At 56.9% G+C, this 18,716-nt stretch overlaps 8 protein-coding genes across 8 annotated transcripts; 6 read left to right on the top strand and 2 right to left on the bottom strand.

Annotated features, from left to right (window-relative positions):
- Positions 1–609: 609 nt before the first annotated feature.
- On the top strand, positions 610–1,663 carry UV8b_08166 (uncharacterized protein; the record flags this gene model as incomplete). Its single annotated transcript, XM_043145663.1, has 3 exons — positions 610–802; positions 859–1,043; positions 1,454–1,663. 3 exons carry the CDS (start codon positions 610–612, stop codon positions 1,661–1,663), a joined length of 588 nt encoding a protein of 195 aa, XP_043001598.1.
- A 1,185-nt stretch (positions 1,664–2,848) lies between these two features.
- On the top strand, positions 2,849–4,051 carry UV8b_08167 (uncharacterized protein; the record flags this gene model as incomplete). The annotated part of the gene is made up of 2 exons (XM_043145664.1): positions 2,849–3,588; positions 3,661–4,051. The coding sequence occupies 2 exons, from the start codon at positions 2,849–2,851 to the stop codon at positions 4,049–4,051; spliced, it is 1,131 nt and encodes a 376-aa protein (XP_043001599.1).
- Positions 4,052–4,750: 699 nt separating this feature from the next.
- On the top strand, positions 4,751–6,708 carry UV8b_08168 (uncharacterized protein; the record flags this gene model as incomplete). Its single annotated transcript, XM_043145665.1, has 4 exons — positions 4,751–5,433; positions 5,542–5,850; positions 5,915–6,376; positions 6,450–6,708. 4 exons carry the CDS (start codon positions 4,751–4,753, stop codon positions 6,706–6,708), a joined length of 1,713 nt encoding a protein of 570 aa, XP_043001600.1.
- An 827-nt stretch (positions 6,709–7,535) lies between these two features.
- UV8b_08169 (uncharacterized protein) lies at positions 7,536–7,968 on the top strand (the record flags this gene model as incomplete). Its single annotated transcript, XM_043145666.1, has 3 exons — positions 7,536–7,542; positions 7,619–7,783; positions 7,925–7,968. The coding sequence occupies 3 exons, from the start codon at positions 7,536–7,538 to the stop codon at positions 7,966–7,968; spliced, it is 216 nt and encodes a 71-aa protein (XP_043001601.1).
- Positions 7,969–8,392: 424 nt separating this feature from the next.
- Positions 8,393–10,969, top strand: UV8b_08170 (uncharacterized protein; the record flags this gene model as incomplete). Its single annotated transcript, XM_043145667.1, has 5 exons — positions 8,393–8,581; positions 8,663–9,121; positions 9,207–9,802; positions 9,863–10,368; positions 10,518–10,969. The coding sequence occupies 5 exons, from the start codon at positions 8,393–8,395 to the stop codon at positions 10,967–10,969; spliced, it is 2,202 nt and encodes a 733-aa protein (XP_043001602.1).
- A 773-nt stretch (positions 10,970–11,742) lies between these two features.
- Positions 11,743–13,943, bottom strand: UV8b_08171 (uncharacterized protein; the record flags this gene model as incomplete). Its single annotated transcript, XM_043145668.1, has 8 exons — positions 11,743–11,764; positions 11,833–12,063; positions 12,139–12,218; positions 12,295–12,418; positions 12,536–12,548; positions 12,635–12,998; positions 13,126–13,601; positions 13,850–13,943. The coding sequence occupies 8 exons, from the start codon at positions 13,941–13,943 to the stop codon at positions 11,743–11,745; spliced, it is 1,404 nt and encodes a 467-aa protein (XP_043001603.1).
- Positions 13,944–15,812: 1,869 nt separating this feature from the next.
- Positions 15,813–16,545, top strand: UV8b_08172 (uncharacterized protein; the record flags this gene model as incomplete). The annotated part of the gene is made up of 3 exons (XM_043145669.1): positions 15,813–15,907; positions 16,027–16,392; positions 16,470–16,545. 3 exons carry the CDS (start codon positions 15,813–15,815, stop codon positions 16,543–16,545), a joined length of 537 nt encoding a protein of 178 aa, XP_043001604.1.
- A 295-nt stretch (positions 16,546–16,840) lies between these two features.
- Positions 16,841–18,313, bottom strand: UV8b_08173 (uncharacterized protein; the record flags this gene model as incomplete). Its single annotated transcript, XM_043145670.1, has 2 exons — positions 16,841–17,403; positions 18,007–18,313. The coding sequence occupies 2 exons, from the start codon at positions 18,311–18,313 to the stop codon at positions 16,841–16,843; spliced, it is 870 nt and encodes a 289-aa protein (XP_043001605.1).
- Positions 18,314–18,716: the final 403 nt, after the last annotated feature.

Here is an 18,716-nt window from a genome sequence, read left to right on the forward strand (position 1 = left end):
TCTGGTACCTCAGTACCCAGCGCGCGCCTTATGTATAATTAGGTATCCCTCGGCTGTTTTCTAATATTAAGTTTAGTGCAATGTAATAAGAGTCACTTCTTTAAAGCCATCGCGTGGGCTTAAGTCGTGATAATGTGTGTGGAGGAGAAAGAGGAGAAAGTAGGTATGTAGCTACTAATAGAAGAATATATGCGAAGGTACAGGCGGCTTCGTATTCGACTTTTAAGTCTTCGTATTTACTGACTCGGCCGATGAATTAATTGGAATCGGCGATATACTTTCAAGGCTACGAGTATTAACATGACTCGTCCATTTCTGTAGAATAACAGCCGGCAGGCAGCTAGCAGTTAGGAAAAGATAGCTGGCTAGCTGGTCAGATGGTCAGACATGGTCTCCTTTATCCTATATAAGTAGAATAGTTATCTTCCCTCTTTAGACACTAGAAATCATCGTCTATTACAACGCACTTTATGCCTCTTATTACAGCTTTCTACTGTAACAGCGGACTTCCTCTCTTTCCTAGCACTTGGTATTGATGCCCCTGTTATCCTAGTATTACTGGTATCAGCCCTTACCTACCTAATTGCAATACACACGGTATCACAAACGATGACTATTAGATTCTACCGTGTGCAGAGTGACGAGTCATTCACTCATTGGGACTCCGATGGCTTCACGGCAATGGGGCGTTACTGGATGGACTATTGCCATTGGATTAACCGAGGCAAGATCGAGTGTCATCTGAATTGGAAAGACCGGTCCATCGAACCTACACCGTTCATCTCCATCTTTGACAATCTGAGTAAAGCTTTCTAGGCCGGTCCCCAGATATCCAGCAAGCACTAACTTACACACTAGGAGATGCCGAACAACGAGCCGAGTTGATGAGGGCCGGAAATAACGGCGTATTTATTGCAGAAGTTGTTCTTCCTGATCCCCAACAATCAACACTAGAGATCGATTTTAGCGACAGGAGGGTTGACCTCCCAGCGTTACTGCATGTCGACGACAAGGGCACTACAACCTTCCTTTCCACGACAGATGTTTGTCAGCATTTAGGAGTCAGCGTGGCGGTTAGCCAAAGAACCGAGTGGTTTGCCTTGGATCAGATACCTAGACACATCATTAAAAGAATATAGCGCTAACTATCGCCAGTAAGAGGCAGGACTAATGACAAAATTCTCGTGATTAAGGCTTCTGCCTCTCCAACTCAAATCTTCCAATGCTGCTCACGAACTGTAGCGCAATACCAGGCTTCACCCCGCCTTTGACCATCAAATCGGCTGTGACTTTCGGGTGCTGCAAGACTGAATTCAATTCCAAGGAACGAATCCAATGCGAAATTATTCGCAGTTTGCACCACTTCCCTCCGCCTACCACTTTTCGCTTGCCCCAAAGTCCAATTGCAACACTCCTCCAGGTTGTCCTCCCGGTCGCCTGAAACGCCCACAAGATCATCATGTGGGTTCACGACAGCTTCACTGCAACGTACGCACTGCCTTTTAGGCGGAGAACCTTCATGGGAGCTGTTCGCCTTTCCTTCAAGGCTACCATCCCAGACACCCTTAAGAAGATGAGCCGGGATCTCGATGTCGACGTTGACCTCGTCCTCCGTCTCTCCTTTCTTCATGCTGTCTTTGACATGACGGAAAATTGCCCCTAGGTGTTGCGGTAGCAGTTTACGGAGGTTCCCTTGATCGTCCGTCATGCAGTGAGGTCCTTGTTTGCAATGTTTAGCCCTACACCGTCGGTGATTATAGATTAGAGACCAAAGACCAGCCTCCGCGGCCAACTGGGCCTTTTGCGCTTCTGGAACTCTTTCTCCTCTGTGCGCCTTTTGCTGCTTTGAGTTCCTTAGTGACTTCTTTGCCGACGAATTCCATGGACAATGTCATCCGTCTCCCTTTGCTGAACAGATCGCCAAGTCCCTCGAGATGGCCATCCACCCTATTCCAATCAATCTCCAGCTTAGGGAACCGTGTCGACAACCCGCGCTGGCGGCTCCGCTCGATGGATATGACCATGATCGTGTCTACGCACGCATAGGTATCCTCGGGAAACCTTTCTTCCTCGTCTAGGTGTCTTTTCAAGCCGTGCTTGCAAGCTGTCCTTCCAGTAATCACTTGGGGCAAGGGAAATATCCGAACCTGTATCGGAATGAATGGGCCTAGCTCTGCTATTCTCACGTTGAGAAACCTCCCACTGGAAGTCATATTGGATGCACTCATTTTCAACGTAGCGCCTGTCCCTTTCCCAACCACCGAGTCGGAGAAGCGGCAGCGGCCACTCGCCACTCGGCGGATCGATCGGATCGGCTTATGATAGGTAGTCAGTCATCCGTTGCTTTGTTCGAATCGGCCCACAGTAACGCCACCTTTGGCCCTCGGCATCACGTCGCGGTACGTACTGCGGATAACGGGAGATAGGTGGGGGGGCAAAAACTCCGTCCTTCCCATCCGGAGTACCGCAAGTATGATTTCTATTTGATTTAGGGGCCCGCGACACCCAACTAGCCCAATCAAGCTACCATCTTCCCACGCTGACCTCCTCCTCCCGCCCCTACAAGGTCTGTTGACAACTCAAGTCTCGTTTTATCTCATTTTTCCTAAGTGCTCAACACCCCCATTGTCTTGTCTTGGTTTTTGCCGTCTCGCCAGGTGGGGGGGAAAGACCGATAAAAGCAACTTAGCCCCCTTGACGCGCTGCGCTCCCTGGACACGACCTGAACTTTTTAACGAGGACCTCGTGACGGCCTGACTGACACTGCTCATCGAACCCCTCCCTCCATCCTGGCACGCTTATCGACCACGAAAGCGCCGAGCCTGAATAAGATTGCAAAGGGCTAAATATGCCGGCGAGGACGCTGCCAACGTTCACGCGTGCAGAAGTTGAGACGCACAATTCCACCTCCTCGTGTTACGTCACCATTGGATCCAAAGTCTACGATGTCACAGATTTCATCGATGACCACCCCGGTGGTGGAAGCCTGATTGTTGATTTCGCTGGTAAAAACGTGGAGGAAATTCTCAAGGACGAATCGTCGCATCGCCACTCGGAAGCTGCCTACGAGGTTCTAGATGACTCGCTGGTCGGGTTTGTTGTCAGCGACAAGCTCTCAACCGCCAGCAACGCAACCAAGCCGACCGATGGGACTGCAACGCTGTCATCTGAAGACAGGCCATATGTCCATCCTCGAACGGGAATGTCATGTGAGGAAGATCTCAGCAAAGACACCGATGTTCACCAGGACTTCAAGAAGCACAAGTTCTTGGACCTCAGCCGACCGCTGTTTCTTCAAGTCTGGAATGGAGGCTTCAGCAAGGCGTTTTACTTGGATCAAGTTCACCGCCCGCGCCACTACAAGGGCGGTGCATCGGCTCCTCTCTTTGGGAACTTTTTGGAGCCGCTGAGCAAGACTCCCTGGTGGATGATTCCTACTCTGTGGCTGCCTTGCGTCATCTATGGCATATACACTGCAAGCCAAGGTCTCCAGCATTCCTCCGAGGCTGCCGCCTACTTTGTTTTCGGCGTTTTCTTCTGGACATTTATAGAATACTGCCTTCATCGATTCTTGTTCCACCTGGATGAGTATGCCTACCCATTGGCCCATTGCGTGTCGGTCAATCGTGCCTCCGACGTTATTGCTAACCTTTGAGATAGCTACCTCCCTGATAACCGAGTCTTCATCACCATGCACTTCCTGTTCCACGGCATCCACCATTATCTGCCCATGGACAAGTATCGCCTGGTCATGCCGCCCGCTCTTTTCGTCGTTCTGGCCTCTCCTTTCTGGAAACTTTCGCATGCCATGTTTTACTACAGCTGGTATGCTGCCACCATTGTCTTCTGTGGAGGCATGTTTGGCTACATCTGCTATGACCTGACTCATTACTTCTTGCATCACCAAAACCTGCCCCTGTGGTACAAGCAGCTGAAGAAGTACCATCTTGCCCATCACTTTCTTGATTATGAACTAGGTTTCGGCGTCACCAGCAGGTTTTGGGATCGAGTTTTCGGCACCGAGCTTCAAACCTCTATAAAGACCAAGTAGTTCCATCCTACCAGAAAGAAGCTCGACGTGCTAACCCCTGAAACTTGTTCGTGGGACCTTTACTATCGAGCATCGCGGCGGATATCTGTGTTGTTTATCCCCTTGACTTGTCACTTTTTTTTCTCTTTCGGGCACGGAGTTTCCATTATAATTGCGGACGACGCGTGAATCGATGAAAATACGTCATCTCCTTTAATAGTAGCCAGACCTTGAAACTGGCGTGAATACGTACTAATGAGTTCGCCTCTGGGGAGGTGCTTGAAACGAGGAGTGCTTGGTCGCTTTACCGTTGAAATTGAGAGCCCCTGTAATAGGTAGTCCTGTTATTCTTCCTTTTTTTTTTTTTTTTTGTGAGACATTGCCCTGTTGCCAACAGCGTCTTTCGAGATTCATGAGCCTGAATAACGCCCCGCATCGGCTACAAAGTTTCGCGCCAAGTCAAGGCTCAACGCTACCCTCACGTGACCGACCAGTCGATTATTTCCAACCTCCACTTTTGCCTAGCCGCCCGACACTGGTTTCTCCATTTCATCAAAGAAGAAAAATTGTGTGAACCCAGTACGCACTGAGCGCATCCGTCAGCATCCCGAAACTGCCTCACTCATCGACACAGAGTCAAGAGACTCTCATCGAGATATTTGGCGCCGCTCTTACCGCTTTTGCTCAGCCATACCCTCGAGATCTGCACAGTAGGTGACCATGTCGGGTTTGGACGTAGAAGCCCTCCTGGAGGCCACTGCCCAAAGCTCAGCGCAAAAGAAAGACCCGAATGCCCGGGACGAGGACTCGTCCAGGAACGACCGCAACGGTCGCCATCACAACGTCGCGGAGCGTGATGGCTCCAGAAACAGGGACGACAGCCGGGACCGCCGCCGAGATGCCGATAACGGTCGCCGTCGACGCGATCGCCGAGACCTGACTCCTCCAAGACACCGTAAGGGCACTCCTGACGAGGCTACCCCTCGGAGCGATACTGGAAGTCATCGTAGCAGACGTCGAAGCGAGAGCCGGGATAGAGACCGCTACAACTCACGTCGACATAGGGATGGCGACTATTACCGTGGACGACGCGGCGGCGGCCGATCGCGCTCCCGCTCAAGATCTCCTCGCAGGCGCTACCGCCCCCGTGATGATCGAGATCGTAAAGACCGTCGAGAGCGCTCAAATCGCGGAGATCATGGCCGCGGAAAGGATCGCTCCCCTGGCAGACGGTCTCGATCTCCGCAGCCGAACGAGGATGAGCGAGACAGCCGGACTGTTTTTGTGCAGCAGCTTGCTGCTCGACTGCGAAGTGACAAGCTCAAGAAATTTTTTGAGGAAAATGCTGGCCCTGTTAACGAGGCTCAGATTGTAAAAGATCGTATTAGCGGACGATCCAAGGGGTAAACCTCTCTTTCTCTCTCTCTTTCTGCCTCTTTTTTTTTTTTTTTGCCGCTTGCAGAAGCCTTCCTTTCCCAAAAAACTTTGTCGCTGACCAACAACAATCATAGAGTCGGTTATGTGGAGTTCAAGAGTGAAGAAACGGTTCAAAAAGCACTTCAGCTTACTGGAAAGCCACTGGCAGGTATTCCTATCATTGTGAAGCTCACTGAGGCTGAGAAGAACCGACAAGCTCGGAACACCGAGTCGACAAGCGGCCAGCCGAATTCCGTTCCCTTCCACCGCCTCTATGTGGGCAACATTCACTTCAACGTCACGGAACAAGATCTTCAAGCAGTTTTTGAACCGTTTGGGGAGCTTGAGTATGTTCAACTTCAGAAGGATGACACTGGACGCAGCCGCGGATATGGATTTGTACAGTGAGTTTGCGCTCTCGGTTTTTTTACTTGTACCGTCTGGATGCGCTAACACGGGCGATTGCAGGTTCCGCGATGCTGGTCAGGCTCGTGAAGCGCTGGAGAAAATGAACGGCTTTGACCTCGCGGGCCGACCTATCCGGGTCGGCCTCGGCAACGATAAGTTTACCCCTGAGAGCACGGCCAACTTGATGCACAGGTTTCCAGGACAGAACAATTTCCAGGGCTCTTCTTTCTCAGGAGCCGGAGGCCGCGGCTCGCAAGCTTCTGCATTCGACCGAGCCGGAGGACGAGACAGTGACAAAGCGGGCGGCGCAAGCGCCCTCGACGACACAGATGTCGCTGGAGTAAACTTCAATAACTACAGTCGCGATGCATTGATGAGAAAACTTGCCAGGACCGACGAACTGCCCAATGGGAGAGAAGACCAGGCTGTTTTGAAGCCCAAGACTGAAGCCAAACCGCTTCCTGTGAACGTCAACATGGCTAGTCGCTGTGTTGTGCTGCACAACATGTTTGATCCCGAAGAGTACGTCTGTCTGTTTTCCCATTCATTTACGTGGTGACACTGCCCGTTGTGCTGACAGTTGTCGTCTTTGCAGGGAAGAGGGTGATGACTGGGTCAAGGAACTCGAAGAAGACATCCGAGCCGAAGCCGAGAGGCAGTACGGACATGTCGTCCACATTTCCGTGGATCCCAACTCCAAGGGCGACGTCTATCTCAAGTTCGACAAGGTGCAAGGCGGCGAAAACGCCATCAAGGGCTTGAACGGAAGATACTTTGGCGGCAGGATGATTAATGCGTCCCCAGTTGTCGACGCTGTATACAGCAGTCTCTTCTCCCGCACCAGAGCCATCTAAAGCTAACAGAGGCCGGCGCTTTGCCCCTTGCCATTATTTAGGTATTTCGACAGGTTAGTGATGCTGCTTGCTGGAACAATGACGTTTTCTTGAACCGCCGCTCAATTGTCTCTTAGCTTACATGCCGGTTGTGCTGCTGCCAAAGTTTGCTTTGTACAGCCACGTCTCAAGACGACAAAGAAACAATCACCATCCATTGGGTCTTTTAAAAACCAAAAAAAAAAAAAAAAAAAAAAAAAAAAAACGGCCGTTTCTTCCATGAACCCCGGGTTATTATGACAAAGTGTCAAACTCCGTCACACCCAATGCCTTGATGAGAAAACACTAAGCTAGACATGACGTTGCAGGTTCCTCTTAGTTCGATGGCATTCTGCCTTTTACCGCGTACCAAGCCACTTACGGTCTACCTACAGGTTCCTGGTGCCCAGGTTTTGCTGGTGTTTTAGGTTCTAATTTGTCGCGCTCTGACGGTTTTTTATCTAGTAAAACCCGTATTCAACATGACTTCCAGGATTGGGGGATGCTGTTGCTCGAATTTGATAAGGTCATACAGTGGTGTTGTAGCGTAAGGGTTCAGACTTGTCGGTAATAATAAAGAAAACTACCATGAATTGACGCGACGCGTTGACTTGCAGGGTGACGGCGACTCCAAACGTGAAAATCCTGCGGCATCGAGCCCGTTGGGTGCGTCTTGATTGGGCGTCATGAATCACGGCCATGCGGCGGGCAATGCCGCGCTTATAAATGACCAGCCCCCCTCGTAACGGTGGACATGGGCCTGTGAACTCGTCGACGAGCAAACGACAAGCTCGTCTTGGACGTTTGTCATGTCTTGTATGCTGCAGGTTCACGGCATGGCACGCAGGCGCACGCTTTCCCCGCCCTCAGCTTCACCTCACCTTGGCTTCAGCCTGCCCCGACAATGGCCAAGTGCCGCGATTTCCCGGCACCTCGTTGCCCAGCACACCTCTCGACCTCGGCGTTTCAAGCTTATTTCGCCTTTCTTCTGCGCTCGCTCTCCTCGCACTCGACGCTGTCTCTCGCTGGTTCGTGGTCCTGGGACAAGTTTCTCGCAGTGAGTCGTGACGGATGACCCCTAGCTGGCGGTTATTTTCTCTTCTTTTTTTTTCTTTTTCTGCTTTTTTTTTTTGGTGTTTCATTCATCGGAGATGCTGAGAAGCAAGGGACCATGCGTCACGGCTAACTCGAGATTTAGGGACTACGAATGAGGTCAAACACGGCCAATATCAGACTCGTTAAAACAAAACCACTCCATCGGCGGGGGGCGGGGATTGGACTTTTTTTTTTGTCTTGTTTTTCTCGAGGCGGGCTCTCGCGCGACGCCTTGTAGGGCTTGCAAAACATCCGTGTCTAGAGGCGGGTGAGTGATTCTTCTCTCTTTCCTCCTTTCTCTCTCGCGGCTTTTTTCCCCCGTCCCGTGCGCGCTTCGCGATTCGGCCTTGACGGCCGTTTGACGCAGGCGGAAATAAAGCATGGTGGCGCGCAGCAAACGCGGAGAGCAGTGCGAGTCCAGATGGTCAGTCAACTCGCTCCAAAGACGTCTTGCTGACGACCCCGGGCAGGCCAGGGGCAGGGCGTGTCTGGTCGAGCAAGCATACGCGGTGCCGCTGAGCTGCCCAGCTGCCTCCCATTCCGCCGCGGCTCCTGAGAACAAAGGGGCAGCATGACAGACTCTGATCAGACGTCTTCAGAGGGAATCACAGGAGCGGGCCCTCTCGACTGCGGCGCGCTCGGGACTCCGTCTCGCGAACCCTGCCTGTTCCAAGGCGACAGCATGCTTTCCGTTGATTTCTCGAACCCGCTGTCGGGAGCGGCTCGCTCCGAGAGGATCCGGCAGCTGTCGCACAACCATGTAAGATGAACGACCACCCGCGTGTCTGCAGCCGCTTGTTGTCGACTCTTGGACTAAAGTCAAGTTTTATTTTTCCCCCAGCCCGCGTTTGAGAAGTCGCGCGTGACGCAGGAAATCCTCGTCAAGATCCAGCAGTCGCTTCGACGCATGCCGGGCGTGTCCTCGGCCGAATCCAGCGAGGCCATCGCGCAGCTGCAGGAGGTCGGGCAGATTGTCAACCAAGAGACGTGCCAGCTCGTGGACGCCCTGACCAACATCACGCTCGACCAGGAGGACACGGACAAGGCCATTGCTCGGATGGGGCTCGAGGCCAGCCTCGCCAAGGCCACCATTGAGGACCAGGCGCAGACGATTCGGGACCTGCGCGGCGAGCTGAGCGCCGAGGCCAAGAAGCGCCAGGAGGCCGAGAGCCACGTGGAAAAGGCCGTGAATGAGCTGCACGAGCTGACGGGCAGCTTCAAGGACCTCAAGGACAAGGCCGATCGGAGCGAGGGGAGCGAGGCTGGCCGCGGGCCGGACCCGAGGGACGCAATCATCAAGGTAACCATCTAATTAAGGCCCCCCTTCCCTGCGGCACGTGGCGAGGCTAATCTGAGCTTCTTCTTCTTCTTCTTTCGTCTTGCAGGGCCTGGAAGATGGCATCCGCCACTTGGAAGACCAGGTCAACAACCGCCGTTCCCTCTGGGTCATGAAGCATTCCGACCCGCAGTCGGTTGCCCGAGCCATTGAGACGCTGGCCGACTCGATACAGAACAACGAGACGGCCCACCAGACCATCATGTCCATGAAGCCCGCGTTCATGCGCGGCGGCAGCGGCAGCGGCAGCAGGCTGCAGGTCGACGACGACACCGCCGCTCGCGCCGGCTACGCAGACCCGGCTCCTCCCGCCCGGCCGCCCAGCGTCTTCCAGCCCTTCCACCGACCGACGACCGCGGCGCCCCCCAAGTTCGGCCCCCTCCAAGCCGGGCCGCCGCGGGCGCCGTCGGCCTTTTCCCAGGAACGCCGGTACCCGACGTCGATCTGGAACCCGGCGCAGAACCCGTTCCACACGCCGGGTGCGCCGCCGCCGTCGTCCTTTGGCCGCCCTCCCGCCGCGCGCAAGACGCACCGGTACCGCGCGAGCAACGCCGCCGCCGCCGCCGCCGCCGAGGCGCACGGCGGCATCCCCGAGAGCACGCCCAACCGGCCCGGCACGGCGCTGGGCCACCGCCACTACTACCCGCAGCAGCAGCAGCAGCATCACCACCACCACCACCACCACCAGCAACCCCCCGGCGGCAGGGAGTGCGTTCCGCAGACCCCCACGTCCGGGCGCGGGCGCTGCGGCCGCTTCCCCGGCGACGGCGGCGGCAGCGGCAGCAACCCGTCGTCCGGGACGAGCACCACCCTCGTCGGCAGGAGCGCGCTGCTGCCCGGGCCGCTGATCCACATGACGGAGCGGTCCGTGGCGGCGTGGAACGAGTCCATCATGGAGTTTTACGCGCTGATCCGGGCGTTTGTCGAGCGGCACGCCAGCGTCCCCGACCCGGCCATGGCGCTGCGCATCTCGACGACGCACCTGTGGCCGGTGCTGCTGGCCACGTACCACCCGCTGTCGGCGCGCGAGGCCACGTCCTACCTGGACCTGCACCTGCGCGACGACAACCCCAAGTGCTGCCTGGTGACGCGCGTCATCATCGACTACATTGTCAACCGGGTATGGGTCCCGCACGCCTGGACGGGGTCGTCGGACGCCCAGGCGACCTACGCGCTGATGGACCTGGAAAAGGAGCTGGAAAAGACCCAGGGTATGTTTGTGTGTTTCCTGCTGCTCCTCTGTCTTGCTGTCCCCAGATTTCCCCCTGATCCCCCCCAGATCCCCCCCCCCCCCCCCCCCCCCCCAAGCGAGAGACTAGCAAAGAAGCAACAGCCCAGCTCACACACCCCCCCCCCCAAGGCCAACCGTCGGCCCAGCGCCAGCCGCTCCTCGACAAGCAGGCCCTGTACATCGACGCCATCCTCAAGACCGAGCCGCCGGCCTTCCACGCCTCGCGCGTGCAGGACATGACGGCCGCCATGCTGGCCACCATCCAGCCCCTGCTGAACCGGCTGCACAACCCGGCCGACGCCCACCGCGACATGGAGCTGGTCGCCGACCACGCGTGGGAGCTGTCCTCGCGCATCCTGACCAGCCGCCTCACCTTTGACTTTCGCTTCCCCGAGGTGGGCTCGCGCTTCTCGTCGCAGAGCATGCTGCCCATCTGGCCGGCCCTGGACCCGACCGAGCTGCAGGCCAAGCACTGGCGCGTGGCGCTCGTCACCACCCCCGTCATCACGTGCCGCAACGACACGGGCAGCAACATATCGGCGCATTCGGTCGCCCTGGCCGACGTGTACTGCATGCAGTAGAACAGGCGGGGCATGGGCGAGATGGTGAAGAGGAAGAAAACACGGAGAAGCCGGAGGGGGGGGGCGCTGGCATCTAGGGGCTCGAGGCGGCCGGACGGGCAAGACGAGCAGGGCAGGGCAACTGTGCCGATTCGAGCTGCGGCGTTTGCCAGAAGCATCTTTTCAAACCTCGCTCAAGGATGGGAAAATAGACGTATGATGATGATGATGAAAGAAGAAGAAGAAGAAGAAGAAGAAACGGAAAACTACATCGTTGGTTCAGTGGGAAATACTTGCTCGGTGCATGTATGCATGTACCTGGGTGCTAACGTGGCCAGGGCGACAAGGTTGGGGGCGCACGGAAGGGTAGGGATGGATGTGGCTTCCGGGCGGGTTTATGGATTCCTTGTGTTTTACTTTGTTTTTTATTTTGTTTTTTTTTATTTTCTTTCTTTTCCGCGCGGGTCACCATGGGGCCGGGTGGCAACAGGCATCCCCGTGCCGTGGTCGTGATTCTCGGCTGTTTCCGCACCCGGGCTGCCGGGCCAGCCTGTGTCGTGGGATGGCCAGCAACATTGGCAGCGTGACGGCGGGCAAAGCAATGGAATGGATATCAAGGATGCGCAGACGCCGAAACCTCCCGCAGTACCTTGCAGCCAGCCCCCCAAACTCTGCCCAACCCGGTAAACGCCAACGACCAGACGCCTCGCGCGCTGCCCGCCGCGCTCCCTCGTCCTTGCTGAGCGGCCGCCACGCTGCGCATCGGGCGCCCCGCGGCAAGCCATGCGCGCGGGCTATTCCGCCGCCTTCTTGTGTCTAGCGGGAGGAAAGAAAAAAAAAAACCGTTAGCTTTAATCTTGGCCGCGCCGAGGATCCCAACCTACTTGGACACAACCCTCTCGATGCCGTCCAGGCCCATGCGCAGCACGTCCATCCTTGGGCCGTACGAGAAACGCACAAAGTGGTGGCACGGGCTGTCAAACAGGTCGCGGCGTCGCGACGGGTTCAGGTCGAAGAAGATGCCCGGCACCACAATGACCTTTTCCTCGAGACAGGCCTGGAAGAAGTTGAGGCCGTCGGAGATGCTCGCCGGCAGGCCTTCGAGGTTCAGCCACCTACGGGTTTCCTAGGGGTCAGCAAGCAGCCGGGACGGGGCGCGGGCATGGCGTGCATCGGGGGGGGCATCGCACAGGTAAAACGTCGAGTCGGGGACGTATTTGATGACGAATCCCATCTCTCGCAGGCGCTTGACGACGTAGTCTCGCTTTTGCTGTGGCAAATGGTCAGCGTTCAGAACGCGCGAGCGGGGGAAGGGGGAGGGATGCTGCCGTTGGTGTTGGACCTACGCGGAAGTGAAGCTGCAGATGGACCATCTCGGTGTGGACCAGCTTGGGGTCCAGCATGGGAATGGCGGCATCCTGGAACGCATGGCTGGCGCCGCCGTCCAAGTAACTACCGCAAGAGCCAATACTGCATGTTTGTCAGGATCTGCCAAGGAAGCACAAGAGACGAAAGGATAAGACGAAGAAGAAGAAGTGAAACTTGGGGAAAAAAAGAAACAATGGGTGGCAAATTCCCGATACGCACGCGCTGATGTACTCTGCAGTGAGTGGTCAAGGTTAGCAACCCGTCACATGTATGTTGCCGCCGCGTCGCGCCGCTTGACAGGTGAGCAGCGCAACCTACCCTTGGGTCCCAAAATCCACGCGATCCGCCATCCAGGCAGTCGGAAGCGTTTGGTGAGTCCGTCGATGATCAAGACGTCGTCTTCGTCGACATTGTCCACGTTTTCGGCGGCCGAGATGGTGGTGCCGTCGCAGTTGCTGGTGTAGTTGTACCCCGAGTAGAACTCGTCGCTGATGAGGGTGGCGCGACCGCGGCAGATGTCTTGAATCTCGGCCAGTTCGGGATTGGCCACGACCCGGCCGGTAGGGTTGCGGGGGTTCGAGGTGAGGATGACGGATGTGCCGCGGGCGATTTCCTCGGCAATCTTGTCCGGGTGGATGTGGTAGCCGTCCTCTTCTGACAGGGGGACGGGAATGGCGGCAAACTGAAGGGACAAGGGGCCCACGTTAGCTGATGTGTTGCAGCATCAGGTTCCCTTGACCGTTTGCAAGATATGCCAACATGGACCATTGGACCACACGTGATGCAAACCCCCGCCCCTGCAGACATACGTTTTTGAACAAGCTCAGCATTTCGTTGTACGCCGTGTAATCCGGCAGGAAGAAGCTGAGGTAGGAATTGCCCAGCACGGCAGCAATGCGGATCAAGCCGGCGCGGCCGCCGGGGACAATGGCGACGTTTTCCCACGTGTACTGGCTCTCCTTGCCCTTGCGGTGCATCTCGTTGTACAGCTTGGCGACGGCCTCCCTCAGCGGGCGGATGCCGGCCGTGGGACCGTACTCGCGGGCGGCTACCGAGATGCCAATGGTCTCGGGACGTTTGAAACAGCCGGCAATGTCGTCTTCGACCTCGGGGGCGCCCTGGCCCAGGTTGGCCCAGGAGTCGGGCTCGTCAAAGTAGCCCAGCTCGGCGGCACGTTCGGTGCACCAGATGACACCAGTCGAGGCCCTGCTGGCGTCCAGGCCGGCGTGGGGGCGATGGCCTTCGTGGGCCTGGCGAAAGTCGCGATGGATCTCGGACTGAGTCTCTGCCAAGACGATTAGCAGCGCGGGGGGGGCATTTTTGTCCAGGCGGCTGGATTCGAGGTGCGGGGGGGAGGGGAGGGGAGGGGAGGGGAGGGGAGGGGAGGGGGAGGGGTAAATGGTAAATGGTAGATGGTGGATGGGAAATGGGGGTGACCCCCAGGTTGGGCGTTGGGCCAAGATGACGGCGAGCTGGCATGGCAGGCAATCCGAGACATTCTTGGCCGAGCAGAGAGGGAAAAGGGTTTCTTACCCTGGGCGGTAGGCTCGGCGTTGCTGAAACGACGAATCCTGGGCTTTGGAGCACCGGTATGCCGGTTGAAGGAGAACTTGCGCCCGCCGAACATGATGCTTGTTTCGGGATGATTCGCGGGGAGATTGGAGATTGACAAAAATCACACAAGTTTCGAAAGAGACAGCGGCAGAGCGGGAAACAAGATGCACACTAGAACAGAATCAAGATGAAAGGAAACGAGAATTAGGAAGAAGAAGAAGAAGAAGAAGGGCTGGGAGAGGAGTAAAAGGCCCGAGTCGCAAGGACCAGACGGCAGCGAGCCTCCCGCCAAGTGGAGAGCCCAGGCCTCTACTAGCGGTGCCCTGGGGGCCAGAAGAAAGAACATGGTACAGTTAGGTTGTATGTATTAGATGAGTCCAGTCGGCAAAATTAGCCTCGAGATGCCGCGTTCAATCTCCCAAGTGGGTGGGGCGGGGGAGAAGGGGATCAATCGCTGCTCTCTCTGCTCTTCCAGGCTCCCAGGCTCGGGTCGACGTCACAGGGCCAGTCCCGGCCAGGCACAGTCAAGAGGAGCACAGGATGGGCTGGCTGTCAATCAGCCTTCTCTACACGACGCCGCAGTCAGTCGGTGGCTGGGGGCAGCAGTCGGGCGCAAAGTCGTGCCGTGTCGTCAAACAGACGGAACACGCGGCTGGCATGGCCAAATTGTCGGTGATGGCGACAGTTGGTTGGTTTGGCCCGATATTGGACAGAAAGTCGTGCTGGCACCTGGCACCTGGCACCTGGCACCTGGTCCCAGGTGGTGGCGGCCCCTGTGTTCAGGCAGCGGCAGGTGCGCGCCGTGGCTGTTTCCTCGGCATGGAGCCAAGTGGCACGTCGGCGCGGGAAATCGGCACGCTTGATACATAGGTACATAGTAGTAGATACGAGCCAGCTTGCTGCGCAGTGGCCAAGGCCCCTGGCTGCTGGCCTGCATGTCGTGTCAACGAGCGACGGAACTCGCAGCCCGAGGTGCAACACCAAGTCCCTGGTGCCGACCGCTGTGTGTGTGTGTGTGTGTGTGAGTGTGTGTGGTGGGAGCGGTGCTCCTGGGGCAGAGGATCGCCATCCCGCCGGCAGGGCGAAAGGCCCCAGGGGTGTTAGAGGGGGGAGGCAGCCCAGCAAGCACGCGAGCACGAGGCGAGGCGCGCCGGTACCTGGCAACGACTTGCGTTTTGCCTGGTCCCGTTCCAAGAACACCCCCACGCGTCCAATGCACGGCCGTCAGTGCTCGTCGATTCGACTTGATTCCCTTACAGCAAAGACGGCTACTCTTTGATCAATTGCGCGTAGTGGTGACTGTCCCGTCGCGGCCCGCGGCCCGCCGACAGCGGCGATACATACATACATGCCGGCGGCGGCATGCACCAGCTGAATATGCCTCAGCTCTACTCCAACCTGCGACTTGCGCTCCAGCCTCGGCGGGCACTCGTTGCATCGAACGGAAGCGAACCGGCATGGCGGGTGTGCCGAGCCCTGCACGGAGTATACTGGGTTTCTGCTGCGTTTCAACCCTTTATGCGTGCCCCCGGGCCCTCCAGCCATCGTTCCACCTCGTCGCCAGCGGCCTGCTTTGCCCGACTCGTGAGGCCCCGGCGGCTGGTCGCTGACGAGGACAAGCACAAACATGCCCTCGGCCGACGGGCCTTGCTGCGACGGCCTTGCTGCGACGGCCTTGTTACACTGGCAAGGGACGCTGCGACACTTTCATGCCGGCAGCGTGCAACAATGACCCGCAGTCGGCAATTCCAGTGCCGCCCGCACAGTGCGTGCACGCATCGCAGCTCGCTCGGCGCAATCGTACGACCAGACGCAACCGCGCCGCCTTGCATAACAACACTGCCCGTCGAGATATATCCATCATCGTCACTGTCATCATCATCCTCATTACTAGTATTATTATTCAATTTACTCTAGGCTGCACGTCACCCCCCCAGCCCGCATGGCTGGCTTCCAGCCCGCAGTCACCAGCGGGTGGAGCACGCACCTCTCCAGAACCTTCCACCCTCGCTCGCATGGCGTCAGCAAAACAACCACGTAAAATGAACTGAAACTGAAATTTAAAAAACCCCCCCCCCCCCCCCCCCCCCCGCAGACACCCTCGACCAGACATTGCTCATGCTCATGCACATGCACATGCTCATGCTCCTCCGAAGCGTCCAAGCCAGAGCCGCCGCCGCACCCGCCCGCCGCGCCATGTCCCTCCACACTTCGCCCACCTTCTTCGCCTCGTCCGAGGACGCCCACGCGGAAGCCGACGCCGACGCGGCCCCCGCGCAGAGGGCTCTCCCGGCTCCCGGGCACCACGGCGCCGCCGCGACGACGCTCGACGTCTCCGGCGGCGGGGCCACCGTCAAGCTGGACCACCTGGGCCCGCTGGTCGTCAACGTCGACGGCACAATGAGCCGGATCGGCAACTGGGCCGACATGGCTGACGTGGAGAAGCAGAACACGTTGAGGATCCTGGGCAAGAGGAACAAGGCCCGCCTGGAGGCGTTGCGCAAGGCCAAGGTGGAGGGGGGGTGAGTGAGTCTTGGCCACCGTTGCTTTGTGCCGCGTGGACTTGTCAGATGGCACGGGGTGTTGGGGGACGAAAAAGTCATCGGGAAGCGGCCCGGATAGAAGCGGATGTCATCAGTTATGTTATGCTCATGTCATTTGAGCGACCCGGGTAGAAGCGGATATCATCAGTCATGTTATGCTCATGTCATTTGAAAATGCAGCAGAATACCGCACCACCCACATACTCGGATACTAAATCATGAAAAAGAAAAAAGAAACGTCAAAAAAACGTCAAAAGAACGCCTGAGCCATTATTCAAACTCCCTCCCCCAACCCCCAGGAACCGCCCGGCATCGCAACCTATGCGCGTGCTCCTTCACATGCCATGCAACATGCCGTCGTCATCGAGTGCTCGCGCCATCATCTTCTTCCCCGCAACCGCCCCGTTATTGCGACCGCTGTTCTGCGTCACCTCTCTTCCTTGACGGGTCCGTCTCTTGCGCACGACTCGGCCGCGGTCTTGGTCCTCTCGCCGGCATGCCTCGTAAACTCCTTCCACAGAGCCGTAATGTCGTCGCTGCCCTCGTTCTTCTCCACGAGGAGATTCTTGAGCCACTTGTTCTCGGTCTCCAGCTGGGCAACCCTGTTTTCCAGCGAGGTGACCTTTTCGGTCATCTCCTTGGCCGACTTCTCCAGGGCCTGCTCTCGCTGCTTCTTCTTGATGCGGAACCGGGCGCTGGCGGCAGTGTTGCGGCGTCGCTTGTCCTCCTCGGCAGCCACACGGGACGCTTCCTCGAAATTCCCCGGCTGGCCGATGGGGGTGGGCGGAGGAGCCGGCGCAGAAGACATGGCTTCCGGCTTCCGCTCGTCGCCTGCACGGGCAGTGTTTTGGCGGAATTGGGGTTGTTGATGAGGCATCGGAACCGCGGCATGGCTGGGCTGGAGGGGCTGGAACCCCTGCGCAACATCTGGGAAGCCATTCATAGGCGGGGCGGCGTATGCGTTGCTAAAGTCGGCAAAGCTGAAGTCGCCTATGGTGCAGAATCGGCTTCAAGTCAGCCCAAGCACATCCATCTCGCGAGGCGTGTCTTTTGAGACGCCATTGCGAAACAACATTTCGAAATTGGGCAAACTTGGAGCTTTCTCCATTCTCGGCCCAGGGAATATTTCTTCTTCTTTTTTTTTTTTTCCCCTTTTGGTCTTCCCGAGATGCCGTGTTCAACAAACGCGCATCGCTGGGATGCTGCGCTGCGACGACTTGGTGGCGACGAGGTGTTGCCGACTCAGCCCAGCCTCGGCGATCACGGGAAATTGCACCATCGAGGGCCATTTGTAATCGAGCAAGGCCCCCGCCGCTCCACATCAGCCCCACTTGGGACAAGATGAACCACGCACTCCGGCCGACGTGTTCCAAGACATTGATCGGTGGCCATGGTTTGTTTGCGAGGGCGGAATGAAAGCGTGCATGCTGTGTTTGGAGAAGTGGGAAATTCTCGCAGTCCCGTCAACCCCGCCAAAACAGGGCTCTCCGAGATGCCGCCAAAACGTACATGCCGACTTTCCGCGTAGTTGCGCGCAGTGACGGCTTGGGAGAAGAGGGAGAGAGGAACAGTAAAAAAGAGTCTTGCACTCACCAGACATAAAGTCTAAGCTGGGCATGTCGCCAACATTGCTTTGAGTGGCTCCAAGGTCGTCGGAAGGGCTGGCGTTGTGATGTGCAGCATGTTCGACTTCCACCTTGCCGGGCTGAGCCTGGAAGTCGGTGTTTTGGCCAGAGTCGAAATCAAAGAACTGCGTGTTGGTGAAGAGAGCGAGATCATCCTCCATGTTGAAGCCATCCTCGGCAGCAGCGGCGCCGGTAGTGTCCTGCGGGCTGATGGTGTTGAGATCGCGAAGATATTGCGACACGTTGGGGCCGTGTCGCCCGTTGTATGTCGACATTATGGCGTGATAAAAGGCGAGAGCCTCGTCACTTGGATTTCGTCCAGGTGTAAGAGAAAGGGGAAGAAAGCAGATATATAAACCGGCTGCGTCGACCGATGATGGCTTTTCCGGAGCGATGCTCGATTCGTTCCTCTCCCGCGACTTTTTTTTTTTTTTCTTTTTCCCTTCTCTTTTCTTTCGATGTTTTTTTTTCCCTCAATTGCCGGGCGGCGGATTTAACGGAAGGAAGCCGCAAGGAATTCGAGCGATTACGAGAATAAAACCTGCAGTGAACGGAGCGTTCGCAGGTCGATCGATAGACACCGACAGATGAGACTGACGGCAATCGATTGGTGTCCGGGCGGTGATCCGGCAGCGATAAGAGTCGGGGTCACTGTGGTGGGTGGTGATGACGGGTGTA

This window comes from Ustilaginoidea virens, chromosome 7, assembly GCF_000687475.1.
Source record: "Ustilaginoidea virens chromosome 7, complete sequence".
In the NCBI taxonomy this organism is placed as follows: domain Eukaryota; kingdom Fungi; phylum Ascomycota; class Sordariomycetes; order Hypocreales; family Clavicipitaceae; genus Ustilaginoidea; species Ustilaginoidea virens.